At 41.9% G+C, this 27,204-nt stretch overlaps 1 protein-coding gene across 2 annotated transcripts; it reads left to right on the top strand.

The window, feature by feature from the left end:
• Window positions 1–1,605: 1,605 nt before the first annotated feature.
• Window positions 1,606–25,858, top strand: LOC109874867 (afadin- and alpha-actinin-binding protein). 2 transcript variants are annotated; one of them, XM_020466904.2, is made up of 14 exons: window positions 1,606–1,806; window positions 8,957–9,075; window positions 9,241–9,413; window positions 9,651–9,863; window positions 10,151–10,261; window positions 10,499–10,634; window positions 10,804–10,879; window positions 11,008–11,227; window positions 12,145–12,292; window positions 15,965–16,104; window positions 18,627–18,803; window positions 22,478–22,595; window positions 22,713–22,863; window positions 24,215–25,858. In XM_020466904.2, exons 3-14 carry the CDS (start codon window positions 9,270–9,272, stop codon window positions 24,366–24,368), a joined length of 1,788 nt encoding a protein of 595 aa, XP_020322493.2. In that variant the 5' UTR covers window positions 1,606–1,806; window positions 8,957–9,075; window positions 9,241–9,269; the 3' UTR covers window positions 24,369–25,858. The 2 variants fall into 2 exon arrangements, with proteins under 2 accessions (XP_020322493.2, XP_020322494.2); XM_020466905.2 differs by having other exon boundaries at window positions 1,616–1,806; window positions 8,957–9,071.
• The last annotated feature ends 1,346 nt before the right edge of the window (window positions 25,859–27,204 follow it).

Here is a 27,204-nt window from a genome sequence, read left to right as displayed (position 1 = left end):
CATGCATATATATCACTGTATCATCTGCATACATTTGAACTTCAGACCCAGTACAGACAGAAGGCAGATCATTAATGTACAAGCTGAACAGGAGGGGCCCAGTATTGACCCTTGGGGCATGATATGTTAATCATATCATGTCTCACTATACACTATTTTCCTATTTTCAGTTCATACGCCTGCAGAACCCGACAGCAGGGAACCATGCATATGAGAAGATAGAGGTGGAGTACACCCCTCTGACCCTCACAGAAATTATACTGGAAACGCAGCATCTCTCCTGGCAACTACATCTTTGACATAGACTGATACGTCGACAAAGGTACAAGAGCACACCATTTCATGAATTTTTTTTGGGGTGATAGCCTCAAGTGTTCTGAATGAGAGGATAATACTATGGTTTAGATAGCTTTAAATATATATATATATATATATATATATATATATATATATATATATATATATATATATATATATATATATATATATGGTAAAGGGAGAAGAATCTGGAGTTTTAATATATGCACGCGCATCGACTGTGTGCATATATTACAGTTGGCACTATGCATTGGGGCAGGTAGGGTCCTCTTGGCATCCGCCAAACCCAGATTCATCACTCGGACTCCCAGGTGGTGAAGCGGGATTCATCACTCCAGAGAAGTGTTTCCACTGCTCCAGAGTCTTTACACCACTCCAGCCGACGCTTGGTATTGCGCATGGTGATCTCAGGCTTGTGTGTGGCTACTCGGCCATGGAACCCCATTTCTTGAAGCTCCCGACAAACAGTTATTGTGCTGACGTTGCTTCCAGAGGCAGTTTGGAACCCTGTGGTGAGTGTTGCAACCGAGGACAGACGATTTATAATGCTATGTGCTTCAGCACTCGGCAGTCCTGTTCTGTGAGTTTGTGTGGCCTACCACTTCGCAGCTGAGCTGCTGTTGCTCCTAGATGTTTCCATTTCACAATAACAGCACTTACAGTTTACCTGGGCAGCTCTAGCAGAGCAGAAATTAACTGCCTTGTTGGAAAGATGCCATCCTATGACTGTGCCAAGTTGAAAGTCACAGAGCTCTTCAGTAAGGCCATTCTACTGCCAATGTTTGGAGATTGCATGGCTGTGTACTACATTTTATACGCCTGTCAGCAACAGCTGAAATAGGCGTATATATAACGTATAATCACTCATAGGGAGGATAAATGCACCTGACAGCATTCCTAATTCGCAAAAATGTCCGTAGAACGTCCAACTCTGAAGTCACCCCATTGAAGTTGACATTTAAAACGTTAAAGGTAAGGGATATATTTTTATTTATTTAACCTTTATTTAACTTGGCAAGTCAGTTAAGAACACATTCCTATTTACAATGACGACCTTATTTACAATGACGGGTTAAGATAAAGGTTATGGTTATATGGTTAAAGTGTAGGGGTTAAAGTAAGGGTTTAGGGTAGGGACTTCCCAAGGATCACAGTTAGCCCTAACCTTTGGATAAATAGTCCGTCAGAGGAACGACGGTTGTGCACATGATCCAATACAGTGGACTGATACTGGTTGCTTGACAACGCGCCCGCCAATGACGGTGGTGTTTGTTTTGAAGCCAAGAAGAGGAGGACTTAAAAAAAAATCTATCTTGCCAATGTGGGCTAATATGGCATTCACGGTTAAGAACTACTTAGTTAGCTAACTATAGCTCGATAGAGACGGATTTCACTTATTTAATAAAAATAAAAACTATTGTAGCCTTCTGGAATTGGCAGGCAGGCTAAACAATATAATCCCTCACTCCACGTCGGACCCAAAATCAAGTGAGTATCCACACTAAATTAACGCCGGCACCCAGCCATGGGGAGTTACAGAGAGTCCTAGCTAGTTAGCTACAAAAATATTTTGCAACGTTTCATCAAAACCTAGCTAGCTGCTAGTACTCCAGCAGCTAACTATATATACTGTAGTAGCTTTCTACCTGGCTAGCTAGGTAAACCAGCCAGGTCAACAACGCCAACGGAACAGATTAGCGAACGTTAATAGTAGTTTACAGAGTTAACTTTTAGCTAACGTTAATCAAACTTTAGATGACGCCAATTTAATTTGCTAGCTAGTTAACGTTATCTCGCTAAGTGTTTACATGCGAGTGTGACTACGGTTTCAACTGAGCCTCCTGTTTATTGATCTCACTTGCAGCATCTCAAAAAATGATAAGAAAATATAGTTTGGTGTGTTGATACTAACGTTAGGCTATAACGGTATACTCACACAATGTCTGCTATTGTCAACACTAAAATGTTTGCTTCTTGTCAGTTGCCTGCTCTTATTGGAATCAGATTTATTTTGGGACGTAACGTCGGGAGTCTGTATTGGTTGGACTAACTAATACAGACTCTCAATGTGGTGTCCAAAATCATTGGTTGTGTCCCAAAGCTAAATTCAGATGGAGGCACATTGAGTGGATGTGGCTCTGTAACTCCCCTGTTTTGGTTAAGCGTGACATAGGGAAACACTAACTCCCATTTAAGTTGAGTGCAGATAAGAGACCAATGCAGCCTGGTTAAATGGATAAGAACACCACATAACTTCTGCCACTGTGGCTCGATTTACCTTCTACTCCGGTGTGTGGGTAAAATCACTGAGGAAGCCAAGCCAGTATAAAACAATATTACAACCTATGTTGTGATAACTGTTTGCTCCCATTCGAACATCACCGTGATAAACAATAAGGCATGTAAATAAGTCAGTGGTTGAATAAATTTAACTACATATGTTTGTTTCATCACAAAACAGGCGAGCAACATCTGTTCTGTGAAGTCCACAAAGCAAATATTATACAATGAACAAAAATATAAACACATGTAGTGTTGATCCTCATGAGCTGAAATAAAAGATCCCAGAAATGTGCCATATGCATAAAAAGCTTATTTCTCAAACAAATTGCTGAAATTTGTTTACAACCCTGTTAGTGAGAATTTCTACTTTGCCAAGATAATCCATCCACCGGACAGGTGTGGCATGATCATGACATGTGCAGTTTTGTCATACAACACAATGCCACAGAAGTCTCAAGTTTTGAGGGAGTGTGCAATTAGCATTCTGACTGCAGGAATGTCCATCAGCGCTGTTACTAGAGAATTTAATGTTCTCTACCATAAGCTGCCTCAACGTCATTTTAAGGAATTTGACACAGCCTCTGCTATTGGGCTCCTGAGTGGCGCAGTGGTCTAAGGCACTTCATCTGTGTCCCTGGTTCGAATCCAGGCTGTAACACATCCGGCCGTGACTGGGAGTCCCTTAGGGCGGAGGACAATTCGCCCGTCGTCCGGGTTTGAATGAAATTGTACTAAAAATAATAATAATTTAGTACCATTTCAACTTTAAACCTTTAAACATGATCAAATCAAGGTTATATATGCTTAGTTTAGTACACTGAAAACAAACGTAGAGACCAAAAACTATTCAGTCCAATGTTGCTAAATATCATGTGGCTGTCCATGGTACTGGTCTCTGTCTCTCTCTGTGTGTGTGTGTGTGTGTGTGTGTGTGTGTGTGTGTGTGTGCCTACTTGTAAACTAGTTGACCGCCAATGCCATCCTCTCTCATGTTGGCAAAACGGTTTATGGCTCTGTAATAGAGGTCGACCGATTAATCGGAATGGCCGATTGAAATAGGCCCTAATTAAGTATTCATAACAATCGGAAATCAGTATTTTGGCGCCGATTTAAAATAAATACATTAAAAAATATATATATATTTATTTATACCTTTATTTAACTAGGAAAGTCAGTGAAGAACACATTATTTTCAATGACTGCATAGGAACGGTGGGTTAACTGCCTCGTTCAGGGGCAGAACGACAGATTTTCACCTTGTCAGCTCGGGGGATCCAATCTTGCACCCTTACAGTAAACTAGTCCAATGCAATAATGACCTGCCTCTCTCTCATTGCACTCCACAAGGAGACTGCCTGTTACGCGAATGCAGTAAGCCAAGGTAAGTTGCTAGCTAGCATTAAACGTATCTTATAAAATGGCTAGCTAGTTACCGCGCGCTAATAGTGTTTCAAACGTCACTCGCTCTGAGCCTTCTAGTAGTTGTTCCCCTTGCTCCACATGGGTAACGCTGCTTCGATGGTGGCTGTTGTCGTTGTGTTGCTGGTTCGAGCCCAGGGAGGAGCGAGGAGAGTCATGGAAGCTATACTGTTACACTGGCAATACTAAAGTGCCTATAAGAACATCCAATAGTCAAAGGTTAATGAAATACAAATAGTATAGAGAGATAGTCCTATAATTCCTATAATAACTACAACCTAAATGTCTTACCTGGGAATATTGAAGACTCATTTTTAAAAAATATTTTTATTTATTTCACCTTTATTTAACCAGGTAGGCTAGTTGAGAACAAGTTCTCATTTGCAACTGCGACCTGGCCAAGATAAAGCATAGCAGTGTGAACAGACAACACAGAGTTACACATGGAGTAAACAATTAACAAGTCAATAACACAGTAGGGAAAAAAAAGAGTCTATATACATTGTGTGCAAAAGGCATGAGGAGGTAGGCGAATAATTACAATTTTGCAGATTAACACTGGAGTGATAAATGATCAGATGGTCATGTACAGGTAGAGATATTGGTGTGCAAAAGAGCAGAAAAGTAAATAAATAAAAACAGTATGGGGATGAGGTAGGTAAAATTGGGTGGGTCATTTACCGATAGACTATGTACAGCTGCAGCGATCTGTTAGCTGCTCAGATAGCAGATGTTTGAAGTTGGTGAGGGAGATAAGTCTCCAACTTCAGCGATTTTTGCAATTCGTTCCAGTCACAGGCAGCAGAGAAACTGGAACGAAAGGTGGCCAAATGAGGTGTTGGCTTTAGGGATGATCAGTGAGATACACCTGCTGGAGCGCGTGCTACGGGTGGGTGTTGCCATCGTGACCAGTGAACTGAGATAAGGCGGAGCTTTACCTAGCATGGACTTGTAGATGACCTGTGTTAAAAGGAACCACCAGCTTTCATATATTCTCATGTTCTGAGCAAGGAACTGAAACGTTAGCTTTCTTGCATGGCACATATTGCACTCTTACTTTCTTCTCCAACACTTTGTTTTTGCATTATTTAAACCAAATTGAACGTTTCATTATTTATTTGAGGCTAAATTGATTTTATTAAGTTGTATTATATTAAGTTAAAATAAGTGTTCATTCAGTGTTGTTGTAATTGTCATTATTATAAGTACATTTAAAAGAATTGGCCGATTTAATTGGTATCGGCTTTTTTGGTCCTCCAATAATCAGTATCGGTATCGGTATGAAAAATCATAATAGGTCGACCTCTACTCTGTAATACAGTATGCTTTAATTTTTGTAATCGTAGGCTAGCTTAAATGCTGGCTAGCCTAGGATATCAACACAAGCAGACCAGAAACTAAAATTACCTTTTGCTTAGGATTTGATTGGTGTGAAGCCACATACCAACTGTCCTCCCTTGGGGGGTAGGGGGGGGGGGGGGGTTTGCTGCTCCCGTACAACCCACAGTTGAGCTCTACTCAATGCTGTTTCTTTTATTTAAAATGTATCAAGGGATGTATCAAGGGAAGCCAAATGCTTGCTGGCATCAGTCAATCAAATTCTACAGCTACAATGTCACTCTTTTTGTCCAGACAGCATTAGATACATGGGCTACACATACTGGGACAGAGGAGTGCTGTTTCCCTCGTGCGGTTAATTTCTCTGGTGAGATCCAGCCACTTGCTAATTGATGGAAAATTATAAAAACACTTATTGGTCAAATATTTGTGAAAGCCTGGGTTTCCTTTGGCATCCACAAATACATGCCACTGATCACGTGTTGCCCAAGGCTATCAAAACAGTCCAGTCTACAATGGAATGCACACCATGTTTAAACAGAGCACAATAACTGCACCGGGGCCTATTTTTAAAGTGTAGTTACGAGAGTGTAGAATGTGGTTCAGCTTGTTGCACCAGGAAAGTCTTAGGATTATAGTCAAAGGGATCTGACAAATGGAAGGATCATACTGAGGCCCACTTGAATAATGTGTCTGTAGTTGTCTATAGTTTGAGAAAAAGGGCTTTAACAATCTTAGCATTTTGAATTCCGTGACATTGTTAAACCTTGCACACATCACACAGGTGTGTGTGTGCCTAAAAGCCTCCCTCTGGCATACAGTCACACACGAGCCCAGAGATGGCCACCTCGCTTCGCGTTCCTAGGAAAATATGCAGAATTTTGTTTTTATTGTGTTATTTCTTACATGGTTGCCCCAGGAAATCTTAGGTTTTATTACATACAGTCGGGAGGAACTATTGGATATAAGAGCAACGTCAACTCCCCAACATTACGACCAGGAATACGACTTTCCCGAAGCGGTTCCTCTGTTTGGTTCACCACCCAGGACAATGGATTGGATCCCAGCCGGCGACCCAAAAGAACGGCGCCGCAGAAGGGGCAGACGGCGCAGTCTTCTGGTCAGGCTCCGTAGATGGGCACATCGCGCACCGCTCCCGAGCATACTACTCGCAGATGTCCAGTCTCTTGACAACAAGGTAGACGAAATCCGAGCAAGAGTTGCCTTCCAGAGAGACATCAGAGATTGTAACTTTCTTTGTTTCACGGAAACATGGCTCACTCGGGATACGTCATCGGAGTCGGTACAGCCACCTGGCTTCTTCAAGCATCGCGCTGATAGAAACGAACCTCTCTAGTAAGAAGGAGGGCGGGGGTGTATGCCTTATGATTAACGAGACGTGGTGTGATCATAACAACATACAGGAACTCAAGTCCTTTTGTTCACCTGACCTAGAATTCCTCACAATAAAATGCCGACTGCATTATCTACCAAGAGAATTCTCTTAGATTATAATCAGTTGTGTATATCCCCCTCCAGGCAGACACATCGACGGCCCTGAAATAACTTCATTTGACTATGTAAACTGGAAACCACATATCCTGAGGCTGCATTTATTGTTGCTGGGGATTTTAACAAGGCTTATCTGAAAACAAGGCTCCCTAAATTTTGTCAGCATATCGAATGCGCAACCCGGGCTGGCGCAACCTTGGATCATTGTTATTCTAACTTCCACAACGCATATAAAGCCCTCCCCCTCCCTCATTTCGGACAATCTGACCACTCTATTTTGTTGCCCCCAGCCTATAGACAGAAACTAAAACAGGAAGCGCTCAGGTCTGTTCAACGCTGGTCCGACCAATCAGATTCCACGCTTCAAGATTGCTTCGATCACGTGGACTGGGATATGTTCCGCATAGCGCCGGGCAATAACATTGATGAATACGCTGATTTGGTGAGCGAGTTTATTAGCAAGTGCATCGGTGATGTTGTACCCACAGCGTCTATTAAAACGTTCCCCAACCAGAAACTGTGTATTGATGGCAGCATTGGCACAAAACTGAAAGCGCGAACCACTGCTTTTAATCAGGGCAAGGTGACCGGAAACATGACCGAATACAAACAGTGTAGCTATTCCCTCCAAGGCAATCAAACAAGCTATGCGTCAGTATAGAGACAAAGTAGAGTCGCAATTCAACGGCTCAGACATGAGGTATGTGGCAGGGTCTACAGTCAATCACGGACTACAAAAGGAAAACCAGCACTGTCGCAGACCACGATGTCTTGCTCCCAGACAAACTAAACAACTTCTTTGCTCGCTTTGAGTTTGCAGACGACATTACAGTGGTAGGCTTGATTACCAACAATGATGAGATGGCCTACAGGGAGGAGGGGAGGGCCCTTGGAGTGTGGTGTCAGGAAAATAACCTCACACTCAATGTCAGCAAAACAAAGGAGATGATCGTGGACTTCAGGAAACAGCAGAGGGAGCAGCCCCCATCCACATCGACGGGACAGTAGTGGAGAAGGTGGAAAGTTTTAAGTTCCTCGGCGTACACATCACAGACAAACTGAAATGGTCCACCCACACAGACAGCGTGGTGAAGGCAGCGCCTCTTCAACCTCAGGAGGCTGAAGAAATTCGGCTTGTCACCAAAAATTCGGCTTGTCACCAAAAACACTCTCAAACTTTTACAGATGCACAATCGAGAGCATCCTGTCGGGCTGTATCACCGCCTGGTACGGCAACTGCTCCGCCCACAACCGTAAGGCTCTCCAGAGGGTAGTGAGATGTGCACAACGCGTCACCGGGGGCGAACTACCTGCCCTCCAGGACACCTACACCACCCGATGTTACAGGAAGGCCATAAAGATCATCAGAGACAACAACCACCTGACCCCATGCCTGTTCACCCCACTATCATCCAGAAGGCGAGGTCAGTACAGCTGCATCAAAGCGGGGACCGAGAGACCGAAAAACAGCTTCTATCTCAAGGTCATCAGACTTAAACAGCCATCACTAACATTGAGTGGCTGCTGCCAACATCCTGACCCATCTCTAGCCACTTTAATAATGAAAAAATGTATGTAATAAATGTATCACTAGCCACTTTAAACAATGCCACTTTATATAATGTTTACATACCCTACATTTCTCATATGTATATACTGTACTCTATACCATCTACTGCATCTTGCCTATGCCGTTCGGCTGTTGCTCATTCATATATTTTTATGGACATATTCTTATTCATTCCTTTACACGTGTGTGTGATATAAGGGGGGAGTTGTGAAATTGTTAGGTTAGATTACTGCATGGTCGGAACTAGAAGTACAAGCATTTCGCTACACTCGCATTAACATCTGCTAACCATGTGTATGTGACAAATAACATTTGATTTGAAGTTAACATGTAAACCCTCTTTACTCAAGCTCAAAGTATCACTCTACAGTCCAGTGTAACAAGGCCTGAAAGCCCGTCCCATGCTGGCACGTCACACAGATGACGGTTAATCCTGCATGGTGTTGAAGAATCAACCCAGATTATCCTGCATTAGACGCTTATGTCATTGGCTTGCTGCTTGATGCTCTATTTCAGGATTCTGTTCCAGTGAGGGAAGCCTCCAGTTGGTCTCTCACAGATGATCTCCCTACTATCTTGACGCTGTGTTGGCATGGAAAACTAGTGGACTTCAGCAACTATAGATTCATCAGTAGGTAAGTTAATTCAAATAGCGTCTCTGGGGGGGGGGAATTGTTTGATTTTATGGGATGCATTTTTGTTACCTAATTTTAGAATGTTTTAAACCTCTTAGTCAGCCAGTCTGTGTCAACTCTTAATGTATCAATTGGTTGTTCTCTGCATTTCCCTACTATGTTTAGAAACCCATGAGCTCTCCGGCATAGCAAGAATGACTATGTCCCCCTCGTGGCATCATAACAACCTTCCTACAATGCACTCCTCCACCATGCCACTGACCAAGAGTTCCTACAATGTGTTAAGTGCCTTCTGCACTGAGGACAATGTTCCCCGGTGTATCTCTTACATTAATCAGGTACTGCACCATTGAAATGGCTATTATTTAGGTTACATTTAGAATATCAATACTTTCCCAATACTCTGAAGGTCGCATTGTGTAATGTGCTGCTTGCTTGTTTATATAGCCAGGTATCAATATTCTTCTTCACTACTTGATTTGAGATTTTGTGTATCTGAAGCTTCATTTATCTCATGCACTGAATCCTCTGAGTGCTAACCTACTTGTCTGCCCTCTTTTTGGGACCTTGTACAGGAGATGGACTCTCTGGGGTTCTCCTCTGCATGTATTGAGGCCAGCTCACCAGAGGTAAGCGGGGGGCTGAACACTGTGCCAGCCCTGAACAGCATGTATGAGCTGCTCCAGATGCAGCGCCGCAGCCAACACTGCCTGCAGGAGCAGGAGGCGGAGAGTCTGAAGAGCTCCAGCGCCCTGGAACACCTGCAGATCACCAACTCCAGACTCAAGGTCAGGCTGTCTTTCCCATACATCGTTTTCCAGACAGGGTGCATATTGTCAATAGAAAGCTAGGTTGGCGCACCTATAGAATGATAGGAGAAACACTGAGACGGGGGTTTACCGCAACAACACTGACACTCATTTTACTATGTTTCCGATGTACAGTTCATTGTCCTTGGGTGAAAGGTGCTTGCTTACTGCTTATAGGATAACTTAGTCTTAGTCAAGGTGAGCACATTCACATACACTAGACTATATAATGTTGACATTACATGTACATTTGTGTTTGTTCCCAGGATCAGCTGGAGCTCTCTAAAAGAGAGACGTCAGGACTGCACGAGGCAGAGAGGCAGCTGCAACTCAAAATCAAGACTCTGCAGAACTGCCTTAAAACTGAAAAAGATGAGGTAGACTTTGTAATAAAATTGTTAATCATTACACTCTATATTTAATGATATGCTTATTTAACTGCAATCATCCATGGGAAATGTAGTTTCAGTGTGTGAGCCTGTCAAACCAGGGTCGTGTTCAGTAGGGCACACCGTAGAAAAGCATTATGCAACAGGAAATTGTGTTCATGTTGGACAAGTTCAGGTAGTACTTCCCCTTTTCAAAATGTTTTCTCCCTACTGAACACACCCCAGGTGCAGAAGCTCCAGAGCATCATCGCCAGCAGAGCCTCTCAGTACAGCCATGATGCCAAGAGGAAGGAGAGGGAGAGCACCAAACTCAAAGAACGCGTCAACCAGCTACTGGTGGAAAAGAGGGATAAGAAACTTGGTAGGTGTGCTGGACCATGTTCTCAATACATAGTTTCCACCTCCTTATTCCAAAGGTTGTTGGAAATGTGGATCTTTGCAACCAAGTATCTTAAAAATTAAAAATAAACACCCATGAAAAACGATCTGTCTTTATAAAAAGTCCCTCATTTTCTTTTTATCTCTACTAGCGATTGACGTATTGAACTACTTGGGACGGGCTGATGGGAAGAGAAGCCAATGGAAGACTGGAAAGGTCGAGGCCAGGTAGCAATACTCCTCAAACTGAACCATGTCTGTTTTTAAGTGCATTCATCAACGCTTGATGCAACAAATCCTACATGGCTTTGGAGAAGCCACTTTGATGGGGGTGTGTTTATTTGCCATTATTGTAGACATGAGGGGGAGATGTACAGGTCCCTGCTGAGTGACTATGAGGTTCGTCATAGAGCCCTGATGCTGGAGAACGTTGAGCTGAAGAAGGTGCTGCAGCAGATGAAGCGGGAGATGGTGTCCATTCTGAGTCCTAGTCCTAGGAAACCATGCTCCAGCTTCAGAGACCATGTGGAAGACAGCCTAGAACTGAGTACCAGAAGTCCCCTACGTGACAGTACAGTGAGCTCCAAAAGTATTGGGACAGTGACACATTTTAAATAAGAATAGAATGTTTCTAAACTTCTACATTATTGTGGATGTTACTATGATTACGGAATTCATCTTGGATAATGATTGAGAAAGTAATTATCATATCTGCAATCATGGTAGCATCCACATGAATGTAGAATTGTTTAGAAACATTCTATTCTTATTTACAATAAAAGGGACTCCAAAATGACATGTTATTTACCATTCATTTCTATTGGGCACAAAAGAATATGAAACACAACCAAAACAAACAGCAAATGCATCCAACAATCTTCATCTAATCTAATCATCTAATCATTGCTGGGGCGGCAGGGTAGCCTAGTGGTTAGAGTGTTGGACTAGTAACAGAAAGGTTGCAAGTTCGAATCCCCGAGCTGACAAGGTACAAATCTGTCGTTCTGCCCCTGAACAGGCAGTTAACCCACTGTTCCTAGGCCGTCATTGAAAATAAGAATTTGTTCTTAACTGACTTGCCTAGTAAAATAAAGGTAAAATAAATAAAAAAAATTGCGTGCTAGGAATTTGGGAACAAATACTAAACTTTTGACCACTAATATAAATATGTGATTTGTTCAAATTCTTTTAGTCCCCTATGATGGACTTTGTACAAAAAGTGTTGTAATTTCTAAATGGTTCACCTGATATGTATGAAGAAAAAAAACTTGAATTAAAAATATCTGCACTTGAACCTTATAGCCGTTGTATAATTTAAAATCCAAAGTGTTGGAGTACAGAGCCAAAACATTAAGATGTATCGCTGTCCAAATACTTTTGGAGCTCACTGTAGATGCAAGACCTAATACATTTTGATAATACTCTTACAAGATCTCTAAGCACTTTACATTACGTATGGGAGTGACATCTGGTTATCATTGTTGTGCCTTCAGGCCAGCTCCGACAGGGATAAGGAGGTTGGCGACTGCAGTAGAGAGACCCTGGACCAGTCATGTGAACACGCCCGAGAGCAGCTGACCAATAGCATCCGGCAGCAATGGAGGAGACTGAAGAGCCACATGGAGAGACTGGACAGCCAGGGTACAGACATCATCACATCACCCATATTACCAAAGAAGTTAACAATAAATCTGTAACTCAGTGGTTATCAATGGTTTTCTCTGGGAATTAACTGGTGTTGTATGTTAGCAGTTGATGTTACTCTTCAATTGCACAGCAAATCAGAGGGAGAAAAATGGGTTTATTCAAAGAGGACAAATCATAGATGTTATGCTGAGAGGTAGATTTTAATTCTCCCCTGATTCTCTTCAAAGAACAAAGTGACAGGATGTAGTTTCATAACCCAACCCTAGCCTGTGGTTGACCAATTATAATTCCTTACAATAAAACTGGGCCATTGGCCAAATAAGTATCCGGTTTCAGGCTAACTGCCTTGACAAATTCCTCCCATGTCGCTGACCCATTGATCATTAATTCCCTATTACAGAAAAACTACTGTTTCCATTGATTAAACACAAAGGGCATATTTTACTTCTTGTTACAATAAGAAATAGATTTCAAACAAAGTTATAGAAAATAAGTGTTAACAGGTGTAATGATGTCTCTTACGATTCCTACCAAATCCTGTATTAGGAGAGAACTCACAAAATAAATAATTGTCTGCAAGACAATAATATTAAATTGTCCTATTGTCAAGGTAATCATTCACAAAGTCCTTAAAGTGACCAGCCGGTATCAACTATTAACTGTAACCCATGATAAGGATGTAGTTTCTTACAGCGCGTACACGTCTGCTTTTACGACCCTCACCTGTAATTGTTGAATTTCTTCTTTTATCTGTTCACAAAGAGCCCTCAAACTATCTATCTCTCCAACGTCCGATCACGCTTATCAGGGCATTTCTCATCCCGCTTCTTTACTTTGGCTAATACAGTTAGACCATCTTGTTTTTGTCAACGAGTTAGACGTTCTCTGTATTTTCCCCAAGCTTTTTGTATATCAGACAGATTCCATCTTTGTCAACAATGACAGAATATTTCTTTATTGCTTGCCTACACTTCTCCACTTTGAAATGGTTCTTCATATCACTAGACCGTGACATTAATGTATTTTTCATGCTCACATCCGGAGGAGCTGTTCTGCCCTTCTCCAGTGGTTCTCGAACTTAAAAATGGCATTACATTAACTTCAAAAAATGTATAATATATATCTCTGGTTATATAAAGTTGAAGTTAGAAGTTTACATACACTTAGGTTGGAGTCATTAACTCGTTTTACAACCACTCCACAAATTTCTTGTTAACAAACTATAGTTTTGGCAAGTTGGTTAGGACATCTACTTTGTGCATGACACAAGTAATTTTTCCAACAATTGTTTAGACATTATTTCACTGTATCACAATTCCAGTGGGTCAGAAGTTTACATACACTAAATTGCCTTAAAACAGCTTGTAAAATTCCAGAAAACGATGCCATGGCTTTAGATGCTTCTGATAAACTAATTGACATAATTTGAGTCAATTGGAGGTGTACCTGTGGATGTATTTCAAGGCCTACCTTCAAACTCAGTGCCTCTTTGCTTGACAGCTTGGGAAAATCAAAAGAAATCAGCCACGACCTCAAAAACATTGTGGATTGCCACAAGTCTGGGTCATCCTTGGGAGCAATTTCCAAATGCCTGAAGGTACCACGTTCATCTGTATAAACACCATGGGATCACGCAGCTGTCATACCGTTCAGGAAGGAGACGCGTTCTGTCTCCTAGAGATGAACGTACTTTGGTGGTAAATGTGCAAATCAATCCCAGAACAACAGCAAATGACCTTGTGAAGATGCTGGAGGAAACGGGTACAAAAGTATCTATATCCACAGTAAAATGAGTCCTATATCGACATAACCTGAAAGGCCTCTCAGCAAGGAAGAAGCCACTGCTCCAAAACCGCCATAAAAAAGCCACACTACGGTTTTCAACTGCACATGGGGACTAAGATCGTACTTTTTGGAGAAATGTCCTCTGGTCTGATGAAACAAAAATAGAACTGTTTGGCCATAATGACCATTGTTATGTTTGGTGAAAAAAGGGGATGCTTGCAAGCTGAAGAACACCATCCCAACCGTGAAGCACGGGTGGCAGCAACATGTTGTGGGGTGCTTTGCTGCAGGAGGGACTGGGTCACTTCACAAAATAGATGGCATCATGAGGTAGGAAAATTATGTGGATATATTGAAGCAACATCAAGACATCAGTCAGGAAGTTAAAATCTTGGTGGCAAATGGGTCTTCCAAATGGACAATGACCCCAAGCATACTTCCAGAGTTGTGGCAAAATGGCTTAAGGACAACAAAGCCAAGGTAATGGAGTGGCCATCGCAAGCCCTGACCTCAATCCTATAGAAAATCCGTGGGCAGAATTTAGTGTGTGCGAGCAAGGAGGCCTACAAACCTGTCTGTTACACAAGCTCTGTCAGGAGGAATGGGCCAAAATTCACCCAACTTATTGTGGAAGGCTTATGGAAACCGTCCCAAAATATTTGACTCAAGTTAAACAATTTAAACGCAACGCTACCAAATACTAATTGAGTGTATGTACACTTCTGACCCACTGGAAATGTGTTGAAATAAATAAAAGCTTAAATAAATCATTCTCTCTAATATTAGTCTATTTCACGTTCTTTAAAATTAAGTGGTGATCCTAACTGACCTAAGAGAGGACATTTTTACTAGGATTAAATGTCAGGAATTGTGAAACTGATTTTAAATGTATTTGGCTAAGGTGTATGTAAACTTCTGACTTCAACTGTATTTATTTAACCCTTCGGACTCAAACTTCCTTCTCAAACACATTGTTTCTGTAGGGCCTGGTTACCCATAACTTGTTTACTTCAAAACATTGAAGTCTTTTATATTACCCAAGTGTAAAAATTGCTACTCAACTAGCAACTCACTTCTATGCAAAAAGGTTTCACAAAAAGGACTCACATTTTTTTAAATAGAGGACTTGAATCCCTATAATAGAGATTTAACAAACCTAGAGCAAAGGACCCAAACCTTGTACATCACAGATGTGTATCACTCATTGCATGCACTAATATTAACCTAATTTGGTTCTTTTAAATGATATCGGTCTAGACTCACCCAACAATATGTTAGCAGTCAATCAGGAGATTAAGAGTTGAATCCTGTGGGTTGTGCTCAGCCCTCTCTTTCCCACACAATTGAGTTTTTCCGTGTTCAAGACCAATTCATCCGCGTCAAGGCACCAAGTGTTAGCAGTTGATGTTACTCTTCAATAACAGACCCCAAAGCAAATCGGGGGGAGAAATTGGTTTATTCAAAGAGGATAAATCAGATCTGTCCTCAGTGATTCTCTGCACAGAACAAAGGGACTGGATGTAGTTTTATAACCCTAGCCTGTGGTTGACCAATTAGAAGTCCTTGCAATAAAACTGGGCCAATGGCCTAATAACAAGTATCCTGTTTCAGGCTCACTGCCTTGACAAATTCCTCACGTGTCTCTGACCCATTGATCATTAATTCCCTATTACAGGAAAAATGACTGTTTCCATTGATTGTTAGTACTCTTGACCTTTAGTCCTCTGCATTGTGTATTTATCTTCAAAATATTCTTACATGTAGGTACTGTACATGACAATCAATTTAAAATCACTACCAGTACTGTGGCATTTGAAACTATTCTGCTGCCAAAACATTCTATATTTCTTCACCGTTGATCAGAATGTGTTGTGTCATCAGCCTCCCTGGTGCAGCAGAGCCAGCAGCGTGCTGGTAAAGAGCTGGTCCCCAGACAGATCCATGAGGAGGAGATGGAGAGGATGAGACTGGAGGTCCAGCAGTGTAAAGATTTCATCCAGACACAGCAGCAGCTCCTACAGGTTAGTAAGACCCACATCACAACCCAAGGCTCTCTTTTCAAACCGAGCTACAAATATCTATAGTACATCTGGTTTTATTGCCTTGAATTTGAGCCTTACTAATCTTGTTCCCAGACACTTACGACCAAATGCGTGAAGGGTCTGGTGGACCAACGCGTCGAACTTGGCCTTCGTTAGAGAATACAGAAAGGGCGGGAGAACATCCTGGTGCATATGCATTGGCTTAATCTACCAACCAATCTCCCACAACACCTTCCCCCTAACCCTCCACTGTACGCTAGCACACCACAAACACAGAGCCACACCTTGCAGTTGTGTCATTCGCTAAAATTAAATTGACACTTTACTCAGTAAGATCACGCCCACTAAGGCCAACTTTGAACCATTGATGTACCAGGGGTGTAATCATTAGTTCAAACATTTTTGCAACTAAAATCTAATTTCAAATCAAATTTATTTATAAAGCCCTTATCAGCTGATGTCACAAAGTGCTGTACAGAAACCCAGCCTAAAACCCCAAATAGCTAGCAATGCAGGTGTAGACGCACGGTGGCTAGGAAAAAGGCCAGAACCTAGGAAGAAACCTAGAGAGGAACCAGGCTGAGGGGTGGCCAGTTCTCTTTTGGCTGTGCCGGGTGGCGATTATAACAGAATATGGCCAAGATGTTCAAATGTTCATAGATGACCAGCAGGGTCAAATAATAATAATCACAGTGGTTGTCGAGGGTGCAATAGGTCAGCACCTCAGGAGTAAATGTCAGTTGTCTTTTCATTGCTGATTTATATTTTTGTATCTCTCCTTCTACTGCTCCTGCTGTCTCTACAGAGTTGAAAACAGCAGGTCTGGGAAAGGTAGCACGTCCGGTGAACAGGTCAGGGTTCCATAGCCGCAGGCAGAGCAGTTGAAACTGAAGCAGCAGCATGACCAGGTGGACTGGGGACAGCAAGGAGTCATCAGGCTAGATTGTCCTGAGGCATGGTCCTAGGGCTCAGGTCCTCAGAGTGAATTAGAGAGAGCATACTTAAATTAACACAAGACACCGGATAAAACAGGAGAAATACTCCAGATATAACAGACTGACCCTAGCCCCCCGACACAAACTATTGCAGCATAAATACTGGAGGCTGAGACTGGAGGGGTCGGAGACACTGGCCCTGTCCGAAGATACCCCCGGACAGGGGCAAACAGGAAGGATATAACCCCACCCACTTTGCCAAAGCACAGCCCCCACACCACTAGAGGGATATCTTCAACCACCAACTTACCATCCTGAGACAAGGCTGACTATAGCCCACAAAGATCTCCCCCATGGTTCAACCCAAGGGTGGGCGCCAACCCGGACAGGAAGATCACGTCAGTGACTCAACCCACTCAAGTGATGCACCCCTCCTAGGGATGGCATGGAAGAGCACCAGTAAGCTAGTGACTCAGCCCCTGTAATATGGTTTGAGGCAGAGAATTCCAGTGGAGAGAGGGGAACCGGCCAGCCAGAGACAGCAAAGGTGGTTCGTTGCTCCAGTTCCCTACCGTTCACCTTCACACTCCTGGGCCAGACTACACTCAACCTACTGAAGAGATGAGTCTTCAATAAAGACTGCGTCTCACATGGTTAGGCAGACCATTCCATGAAAATTGAGCTCTATAGGAGAAAGCCCTGCCTCCAGCCTTTTGCTTAGAAATTCTAGGGACAATGAGGCCTGCGTCTTGTGACCATAGCGTACGTGTAGGTATGTACGGCAGGACCAAATCTGAAAGATAGGTAGTGCTTTGTAGGTTAGCAGTAAAACCGTAATCAGCAATGCCTTGACAGGAAGCCAGTGTAAGGAGGCTAGCACTGGAGTAATATGATCAAATTTTGGAGTTCTAGCCAAGAGTGCTAAACATGGCTGCTAGAATAACTGAAGTTTATTTAATGCTTTATCCGGGTAGCAGGAAAGTAGAGCATTACAGTAGTCTAACCTAGAAATGACCAAAGCATGGATACATTTTTCTGCATCATTTTTGGACAAAGTTTCTGATTTTTGCAATGTTACATCGATGGAAAAAGCTATCCTTGAAACAGTCTTGATATGTTCGTCAAAAGAGCAATCAAGGTCCAGAGTAACGCCGAGGTCCTTCAGTTTTATTTGAGATGACTGTACAACCATCAAGATTAATTGTCAGTCAACAGTAGATCTCTTTGTTTTTTGGGACCTAGAACTAGCATCTCTGTTTTGTGAGAGTTTAAAAGTAGAACATTTGCCTGCCATCCACTTATGTCTGAAACACAGGCTTACAGGTAGGGCAATTTTGGGGCTTCACTAAATGAGTTGGTATTGGACAAATTCTGGTAGGTCCCTCCATTTCATTAGCTTCTGTTTAGGAAAGGTTTTGCAACAGAGTTGGTGTAATGAATACGCCCCAGACTTATGTGCTGTGCGCAATGCCCTGGGGATGAGGTTAGTCTAATACACTTACAGGAGTTATTCAGTCAAATGTTATGTCTGTTTCCTCTTCCTTGTGTTTGTCCGTGTGTGAGCAGCAGCAGTTAAACTCTCCCTGCTATGATGATGAGACTGCTGCTCTTCTGAATGACTGCTACACTCTGGAGGAGAAGGAGCGTCTCAAAGAGGAGTGGAGGCTCTTTGACGAGCAAAGGAAGAACTTTGAGAGGGAGAGGGAGAACTTCACTGAAGCTGCCATTCGCCTCGGATATGAGGTATCCATTTTTGTTTTTGGAAAGTTCTCGAGATGGAAGAATTATATTTGGCCAAGATGTGTCACTTAAAGGCCCAGTACAGTCAAATTAATTTTTCCTGTGTTGTATGTATATCCATACTAAACTCAGCATAAAAAGAAACATTCCTTTTTCAGGACCCTGTCTTTCAAAGATAATTGGTAAAAATCCAAATGACTTCACAGCTCTTCATTGTAAAGGGTTTATACACTGCTTGTTCAATGAACCATAAACAATTAAAGAATGTGCACTTGTGGAACGGTCGTTAAGACACTAACAGCTTACAGACGGTAGGCAATTAAGGTCACAGTTATGAAAACCTTTGACACTAAAGAGGCCTTTCTACTGACTCTGGAAAAACACCAAAAGAAACATGCTCAGGGTCCGTACTCATCTGTGTCAACATGCCTCAACTGTGCCATCTGCAGTTCTCCTGCTCATCTGTGTCAACGTGCCAAGGAGGCATGAGAACTGCAGACAGCGCTACAAGGAGACAGGATGGACAGCTGATCGTCCTCGCAGTGTCAGACCACGTAACGCCTGCACAGGATTTGGTACATCCGAACAGGACCCTCCAGCATGACAATGCCACGAGCCATACTGTTCGTTCTGTGCGTGACTTCCTGCAAGACAGGAATGTCAGTGTTCTGACATTTCCAGCGACGAGCCCGGATCTCAATCCCTCAATCCCAATTGGTCCAGCGTCATCCAGGTTGGGGAGGGTTTGGCCAGCAGGGATATCCTTGTTTCATCGTGCACTAGCGACACCTGTGGCGGGCCGGGCGCAGTACACGCTGACCAGGTCGCCAGGTGTACGATGTTTCCTCCGACACTGGTGCGGCTAGCTTCCGGGTTGGATGTGCGTTGTGTCAAGAAGCAGTGCGGCTAGGTTGGGTTGTGTTTGAGGACGCATGGCTTCTTAACCTTTGCTTCTCCCAAGTCCGTACGGGAGTTGCAGTGATGAGACAAGACTGTAACTACTACCAATTGGATACCACGAAATTGGGGAGAAAAAAGGGGTAAAAAATCTTGGGTAAGGGGTAAATCTGGTGCAGTCCATGAGGAGATGCACTGCAGTACTTAATGCAGCTGGTGGCCACACCAGATACTGACTGTTACTTTTGATTTTGACCCCCCCCCCAGACCCCCCCTGTTCAGGGGCACATTATTCCATTTCTGTTAGTCACATGTCTGTGGAACTTGTTCAGTTTGTCTCATGAATCTTGTTATGTTCATACAAATATTTATACATGTTAAATTTGCTGAAAATAAACGCAGTTGACCGTGAGAGGAGGTTTCTTTTTTGCTGAGTTGATGGGGTTGAAATCAGGGCTGTGGCGGTCAATACATGTTGTCCGCTGGTGATTGTCAAGCAAATAACTGACTGTTAATTAACTTCTCTGGGATACGCCAGTGTCCCACCTGGCCAAAAGCCAGTGAAAATGCAGAGCGACAAATTCAAATAAATTACTATAAAAATCGAACTTTCATGAAATCACATACCAAATTAAAGCTACACTTGTTGTGAATCCAGCCAACATATCAGATTTCAAAAATACTTTTCGGCGAAAGCAAACAATGCTATTATCTGAGGATAGCACCTCCGTAAACAAAGAGATAGCATATTTCAACCCTGCAGGCTTGACACAAATCACAGAAATAAGAATATAAATCATGCCTTTTGCCGAGCTTCTTTTGTTGGCCCTCCAATATGTCCCATAAACATCACAAGTGGTCCTTTTTGTTCGCTTAATTCCGTCGATATATATCCAAAATGTCAATTTTATTGGCTAGTTTGATCCAGAAAAACACCGGTTCCAACTTGCGCAATGTGACTACAAAATATCTCAAAAGTTACCTGTAAACTTTGCCAAGACATTTCAAACTACTTTTGTAATACAACTTTAGGTATTTTTTTAAGTAAATAATCAATCAAATTGATGACTGGATGATCTGTGTTAAATACAGGAAGAAAGCAAACTGACTCTACATTTCTGGTCACGCACCTCTATCGGTACACTTGAAGTGACCCTCGTTTTGAACAGGGCTGCTTCATTACACAAAGGAAAAACCTCAACCAATTTCTAAAGACTGGTGACATCCAGTGGAAGCAGTAGGAAGTGCAAGAAGGTCCCTTAGAAATCTGGGTTCCCAATGAAAACTCATTGGGAGTCTGAATGGTTTGTCCTCGGGGTTTCGCCTGCTACATAAGTTCTGTTATACTCGCAGACAAGATTCACAGTTTTAGATCTTCAGTGTTTTCTATCCAAATCTACTAATAATATTTAGCATCTCCTGGCTTCCACACATCGCTTACAAGCCACTTATGCAGACCTTTGGAACAGTTAAAACATTTTTAAAGTCTAATAAATCCATGTAATATAACCTACACCATCACTATAAAGTACTTTTATTTTAGACAAGTCTAAAGAAGCATGATCTGAAGAAAATGTCTATTTCAGAAGAACAGAATAGCATTGTCCTGATCTGGCTATGCCAAATGGCTGTGGGCTCCACTAGTTAATTTAGCAGGCACGATTTGCTTAGAATTCCTTGGCATTATAGTATGAAGAATACAATTGAAAATGGCTGAATAAAATATAAATATTTTCTCAATGACTTGAGGGAGTGCACACATGCAGCTATTGTGTTGAGCGGTTAACCAAAGACATAGGTACTCCTATATGCTTAATTGAGTTAATGTAACTTTAGTAGTTCTACAAACGTTGGGCTATATATCTTGATTTTTAATACATTGTAAGGTTGCATGATGCGACTCTAATGAGGATTTGAAAAAAAGTAGCTTGAAAGGCATAAGCTCAGATTTTTTTTTTTTTTTACTTCATCAGTCTCTCATTCACAATTTGACAAGCACTTGATAATGTATCGAATTCACCAGCGGCATCCCATTTGTGTGGCCGTAATGTAAAGAGAAGCAATGTGCTTAATATTAAGAAAGTTGAAAAATAATTATAGTAGGCCTAGCCTATAGAAGCTGTTGTGATCCTTTTTTAAATAGAGTCCATCATTTGGTTTTCTCACAATTGCATAGCCTATAGAAATGTTGCGCAACATGAGCTCATGGGCTCAAGTGTTTTGATTTAGATTTTCGATAACATTTGCATTGACAGAGTGATAAGAGGGACAATGGAGTGCTGAGTACCAGGCAAATGGCAAGTTTGGTAGGCTACTAATGACCATCTGCAGCATCGGAGCTTGGAAAAGCCTAATTAATAATAATTATTATTATTATTATTAATTATCAAGTGGAATTGAACTGCCATCATGACTCGTGACCGCTGGTGTGGCAGTAATACGGCCACTTAACAGCCCTAGTTGGAATAATACTGTAAAATTGTGATGCCCTTTTAGTGTAAGAGCTGTTTGAAAAGACCACCTGAAATTTCAGCCTGTTTTGGTAGGATGGTGTAATCACCAGGTAATAAATGACTTAATAAACCAATAAAAGTTTCAAAACTCTGCCAATAACAGCTAGTTTTCAGTTTTCCACTCCTTACTCAGACCACACAGACAGTCCTAGCAAAAATCTTGCTTGAGAAATTTTTATTTTTGATAATTGAGTGAAAAAAATGTTAGTCTGCATTGGAACTTTAACTGCTTCTTAGCCCATGTTTTGTCCATTTTTGTTTTCACAGAAAAAGGCTTTCGAGGAAGACCGTGCCTCGTGGCTCAAGAATCAGTTCTTGAACATGACTCCATTTGTGGACCGAAAAAGACATTCTGCATCAGAAACTCAACATGCCTTAACAACTAGTATGTCGTATATTTATGCTGCAGTATTTCAAAATAATAATTTTTAAAAGTACATTAATATTCTAATGTGTGGTTTGTTTTATGCATGGTTGGTCATAATTGTGTTTTCCTTTCTAGGTAGTGAGCCCGATATGAGGATCCCCTCCACTCCAGCCAGGCTGACCAAATCCCGGACGTACGCTGCGTTCTCCACTCCTAAAGCTGTCGCTGGCATGCCCTCCACAGCTGATCTCTACCACACACTACGCCTCATACCAGACAGCAGCAGGTGCTCCATCCCAGCTTGCTATTGTCATAGGCAGTCATTTGAAGTTTGACACGTGTTTCAAGTTTTATTAGTTGTATAAATGGGATATGCATGGTATACATCGTCCAAGAAAATTATTACTAGCAAGTACCTTCTCGACAATGCAACAACAAGAAATAATAAAAGATAAGAAAACTAACGTATAGTAAATGGCTCAGTACAACAGAATAAACTGGGATAAATCACATGAAATTTAAATCAATGTCTTAAACCAGTGCTGGGAAGTAAATCAATAGAATATTGATCATCACAAATCAGATTTTCTTTGGTTGCGGGTGTAGCGAAATGCTCGTCTCCCTAGTTCCAATAATGCAGTACTATCTAACAAAACACACATCTAAAGTAAAAAATGAAATTAAGAAATGTAGAAACATTTAGTACCAGCAACTCTGTAGTGAAGGTTGCAACCGACGACAGACCGTGCTTCAGCACTCGGTGGTCCTGTTCTGTGAGGTTGTGTGGCTTACTACTTTGTGGCTAAGCCATTGTTGGTCGTAGACATTTCCACTTCACAATAACAGCACTTAATTGACCGGGAAGCTCTAGCAGGGCAGAAATTTGACCAACTGACTTGTTGGAAAGGTGGCATCCTATGACTGTGCCACATTGAAAGTCGCTGAGCTCTTCAGTAAGGCCATTTTACTGCCAATGTTTGTCTATGGAGATTGCATGACGGTGGTAAAACCAGTATATAAACATTATTAAAGTGACCAGCGTTCCATGTTTATGTACAGAAGGCAGCAGCCTCTAAGGTGCAGGGATGAGTAACCAGGTGGTAGCCGGCTAGACAGTGACTAAGTTCAGGGCAGGGTACTTGGTGGAGGCCGGCTAGTGATGGCTATTTAGCTTTGATGAACCTGTACTGACCTCGCCTTCTAGATGATAGCGGGGTGAACAGGCCGTGCTCAGGTGACTGAGGTCCTTGATGATCTTCTTGGCCTTCCTGTGACACTGGGTGCTGTAGATGTCCTGAAGGCCAGGCAGTGTGCTCTCGGTGATGCGTTGGGCTGACCGCACCACCCTCTGGAGAGCCCAGGGTTTGGGGGTGGTGCGGTTGCGGTAATACAGCCCAACGGGATGCTCTCAATGGTGTATCTGTATAACTGTGTGCGGGTCTTGGGGGCAAAGCCAAATGTCTTCAGTCTCCTAAGGTTGAAGAGGCGCTATTGTGCCTTCACCACACTGTGTGAGTGGACAATTTCAGATTGTCAGTGATTTGTACTCCGAAGAACTTGAAGCTTTTCACCTTCTCCACTGTAAGGCTCTCTCTGTGTGGTTTGTGATCAACCCTTGTTTGTGCTTTATTCCTCAGCTCTTCCAGAGGCAGTTCAAAACGAGGGAGCTGGCAGGAGTCCAACACCATCCATAGTAGAGAAGATTCTCGGGTCAGGTCCAGGGACAGATACGGAGGTGGAGACTGCTGCAGTATCTTCTCGCTAGGGTTAGAGGAAAACAGCCTCACCTGAAGACACTCCAGTGACATTTATATTACTGTGGACTCAACAGACCACTCAGATGGCAGTCCAAGGCCGTGTTCATTAGGCACCAAACAGAAGAAAATGTAATGTAACGGAAGGGCTTCCTGGATTTGTCCAATATGTCACACTCATTTTTGTTTACTGTTGTGTGCCCTAATGAACATGACCCATGTTTCAACACCACCACTGTCTCAGGACGAACAGTGGTACATCGTTGTTCACCAAAACTCGATTGAATCAGAACTTTAATGAACATGTAGATTTGTTTTTGTTTTTCTTTATTTTAGATTTTTACTGAGTAAAGCATCTCCAAGTCTAAGTGTGAAGTGGCAGCCAAACCTTGATTTGGGTAAATCAGGGTTCTGCTAATACCAGTTCTGTGCCTTTTTTAGATAAGTTACTTGGTCAACAAATTTGTCACAATTTTAACATTCTATCATAAATGGCACATGTTCAACTTTTTTTTAACACGTTTTCCTATCAAGAGGTGTTGAATCTACAAATGATTATAGTAATTGCTTATTAAGTTTCCAATATAGTAACAGGGTTGACGATGTCATCCTATATCAGCCATTAATGTCCTTGTGACAGGGGGAATGGAAGTTTGTGGTGTGCAACAGGGAGTGGCAATTGAATGCAAGCTTCACCATTTTTTTATTGTTACATTTTTTTCTAGCCTGTATCTATGGGTAGCAGGGTTGACTTGTTATGCTCGACCTGCTCAGTTTCACTACAAAACACCAGAAAATTGCCAAAAAGAATAGAACCAGCTCACCTGCTTTTACAGTATGATTTTACTATTAGATGTTCAATGTTTCATTAGAATAAAAAAGGATTAGTTTCATTAAAACAAGAGCTCAGTTCATGTAACAGGGTTGACCTTAAAATGAGGGATAGCAAATGAATCACTAATCCATTAAATAAATCATCTTCAGAAATGGCTATCAAAGCAACAATAACTAGGGCTTTACAATGATGGTGAAATGTTGGTTAAAATCTTCCTAGTCACTGAGGGTGCATGGAGGGACATATCAAAATGCTGAATTTTGGCACTTTAGCAGGTCTTTACTCATTAAAAATAGGAATTATTTTATTCTCCATGAAAGAGAACTTAATTTAATATAACAGACTTCTAAAATACAATATTGGTGCACAATTTCTACTTAAACAGAAAATCCACTCAAACGATATTTCTGTATTACATTTTTTTTTTTTTGTCATTGGTCGCATGTCAGCAGTCAAGTTTTCAAGATATTGGACTTTCAAGAGATGCAAAAAGCACTTTTTTTGTGGAACGAACCAGATATTTTCCGAAAATGTGCGAAAAGCTATCAATTGGCTACTGCCTAGTCCTGAATGTTTACACATTGTTTTCACCCCAGATCATTAATATTATTTTAATTAACTTTATTCTAAATGTTTAATGTTAAGTGATATGCTGCTCTGAAACTGCAATAAATGTATTTATTTTTAACTGACATCTCTACTACATCTTGTGCTTGGTGTTTAGCACCCCTTAGCGGTTAATGATGGGAGTCATGAAGATTGCACCATACTGTGTGGCTGCAGTCTTATGATTCTTTTTTTGCACTAAATGTATCCGTTATCACTTATGATTGATAACTTTTGAACATCACATTGTCAGTTACTAACCTCAATTCTGGCTTCAACTTTGACTCATCTGCTCTGGGCTCTGTAATTCCGACCGCATTTTCAGGCTACACCAGGAATGGCCGGCGAAAGAGGCAGGAGAGATTAAGGGAAAACTGGCCACCTCTTCCCTCCAATCTTTTGGCCAATAGATAATCTTGATAATAAGATGGATGACCTCCAATTGCGAATTTGCTTTCAATGGGACTGGTAACTACAATAGTCTCTGCTTTTCTGAAACATGGCTTTTGGACAGATGCCTCGCATGGTTATCCAACTCAATGGATTCGCCATTCACTGAGCGGACAGGACATTGGATTCAGGGAGATCGAAGAGGGGTATGCCTCTTCATCAACAGCAAATGGTTTGCTGTCTACAGCGCAGTGGAATGAATACCTGATGGTCAAATTCTGACTTTTCTACCTCGTGAGCTTTTAGCTGTTATCGTGACTGCGGTATACACTGAGTTAACCAAACATTAGGAACACTTTCCTAGTTTTGAGTTGCACCCCACTTTTGCCCTCAGTCTAAATTCATTGGGACATGGACTCTACAAGCTGTCAAGAGTTTCACAGGGATGCTTGCCCATGTTGACTCCAATGCTTCCCCTAGTTGTCAAGTTGGCTGGATGTCCTTTGGGTGGTGGACCATTCATGATACACATTAGAAACTGTTGCGTGGAAAAACCCAGTAGAGTTGCGGTCACTTGAGACAAACCGGTGTGCCTGGCACATACTACCATACCCTGTTCAAAGGCACTTAAATATTTTGTCTTGCAGATTCACCAGCTGAATGGCACAAATACACGATCCATGTCTGTCTCAAGGCTTAAAAATCATTCTTTAACCTACCCTTCATCTACACTGATTTTGAAGTGGATTTAACAAGTTCGATCAATAAGGGATCATAGCTTTCACCTGGTCACTCTCATGGAAAAAGCAGGTGTTCATGTTTTGTATATTCCTCAGGACAAGAAAAACAAGCTGGCACTGAACAAACTGTAGAAGACTATAAACAAGCAGGAAACCATGCTTCTTTTCTGGTTGCTGCGGAATTAAAATCGACAGCATCATTAAGATGTGATGCCTCTACTTCCATCCACACGTCTCTTTATCGCCACTAGTGACGAAGGTCCTAGACCACTATTATTCTACCCGCAAACATATAAGGCCCC

Source organism: Oncorhynchus kisutch, linkage group LG30 (genome assembly GCF_002021735.2).
Source record: "Oncorhynchus kisutch isolate 150728-3 linkage group LG30, Okis_V2, whole genome shotgun sequence".
NCBI classification, from domain to species: Eukaryota; Metazoa; Chordata; class Actinopteri; order Salmoniformes; family Salmonidae; genus Oncorhynchus; species Oncorhynchus kisutch.
This window is presented reverse-complemented; position numbering and strand designations above follow the sequence as displayed.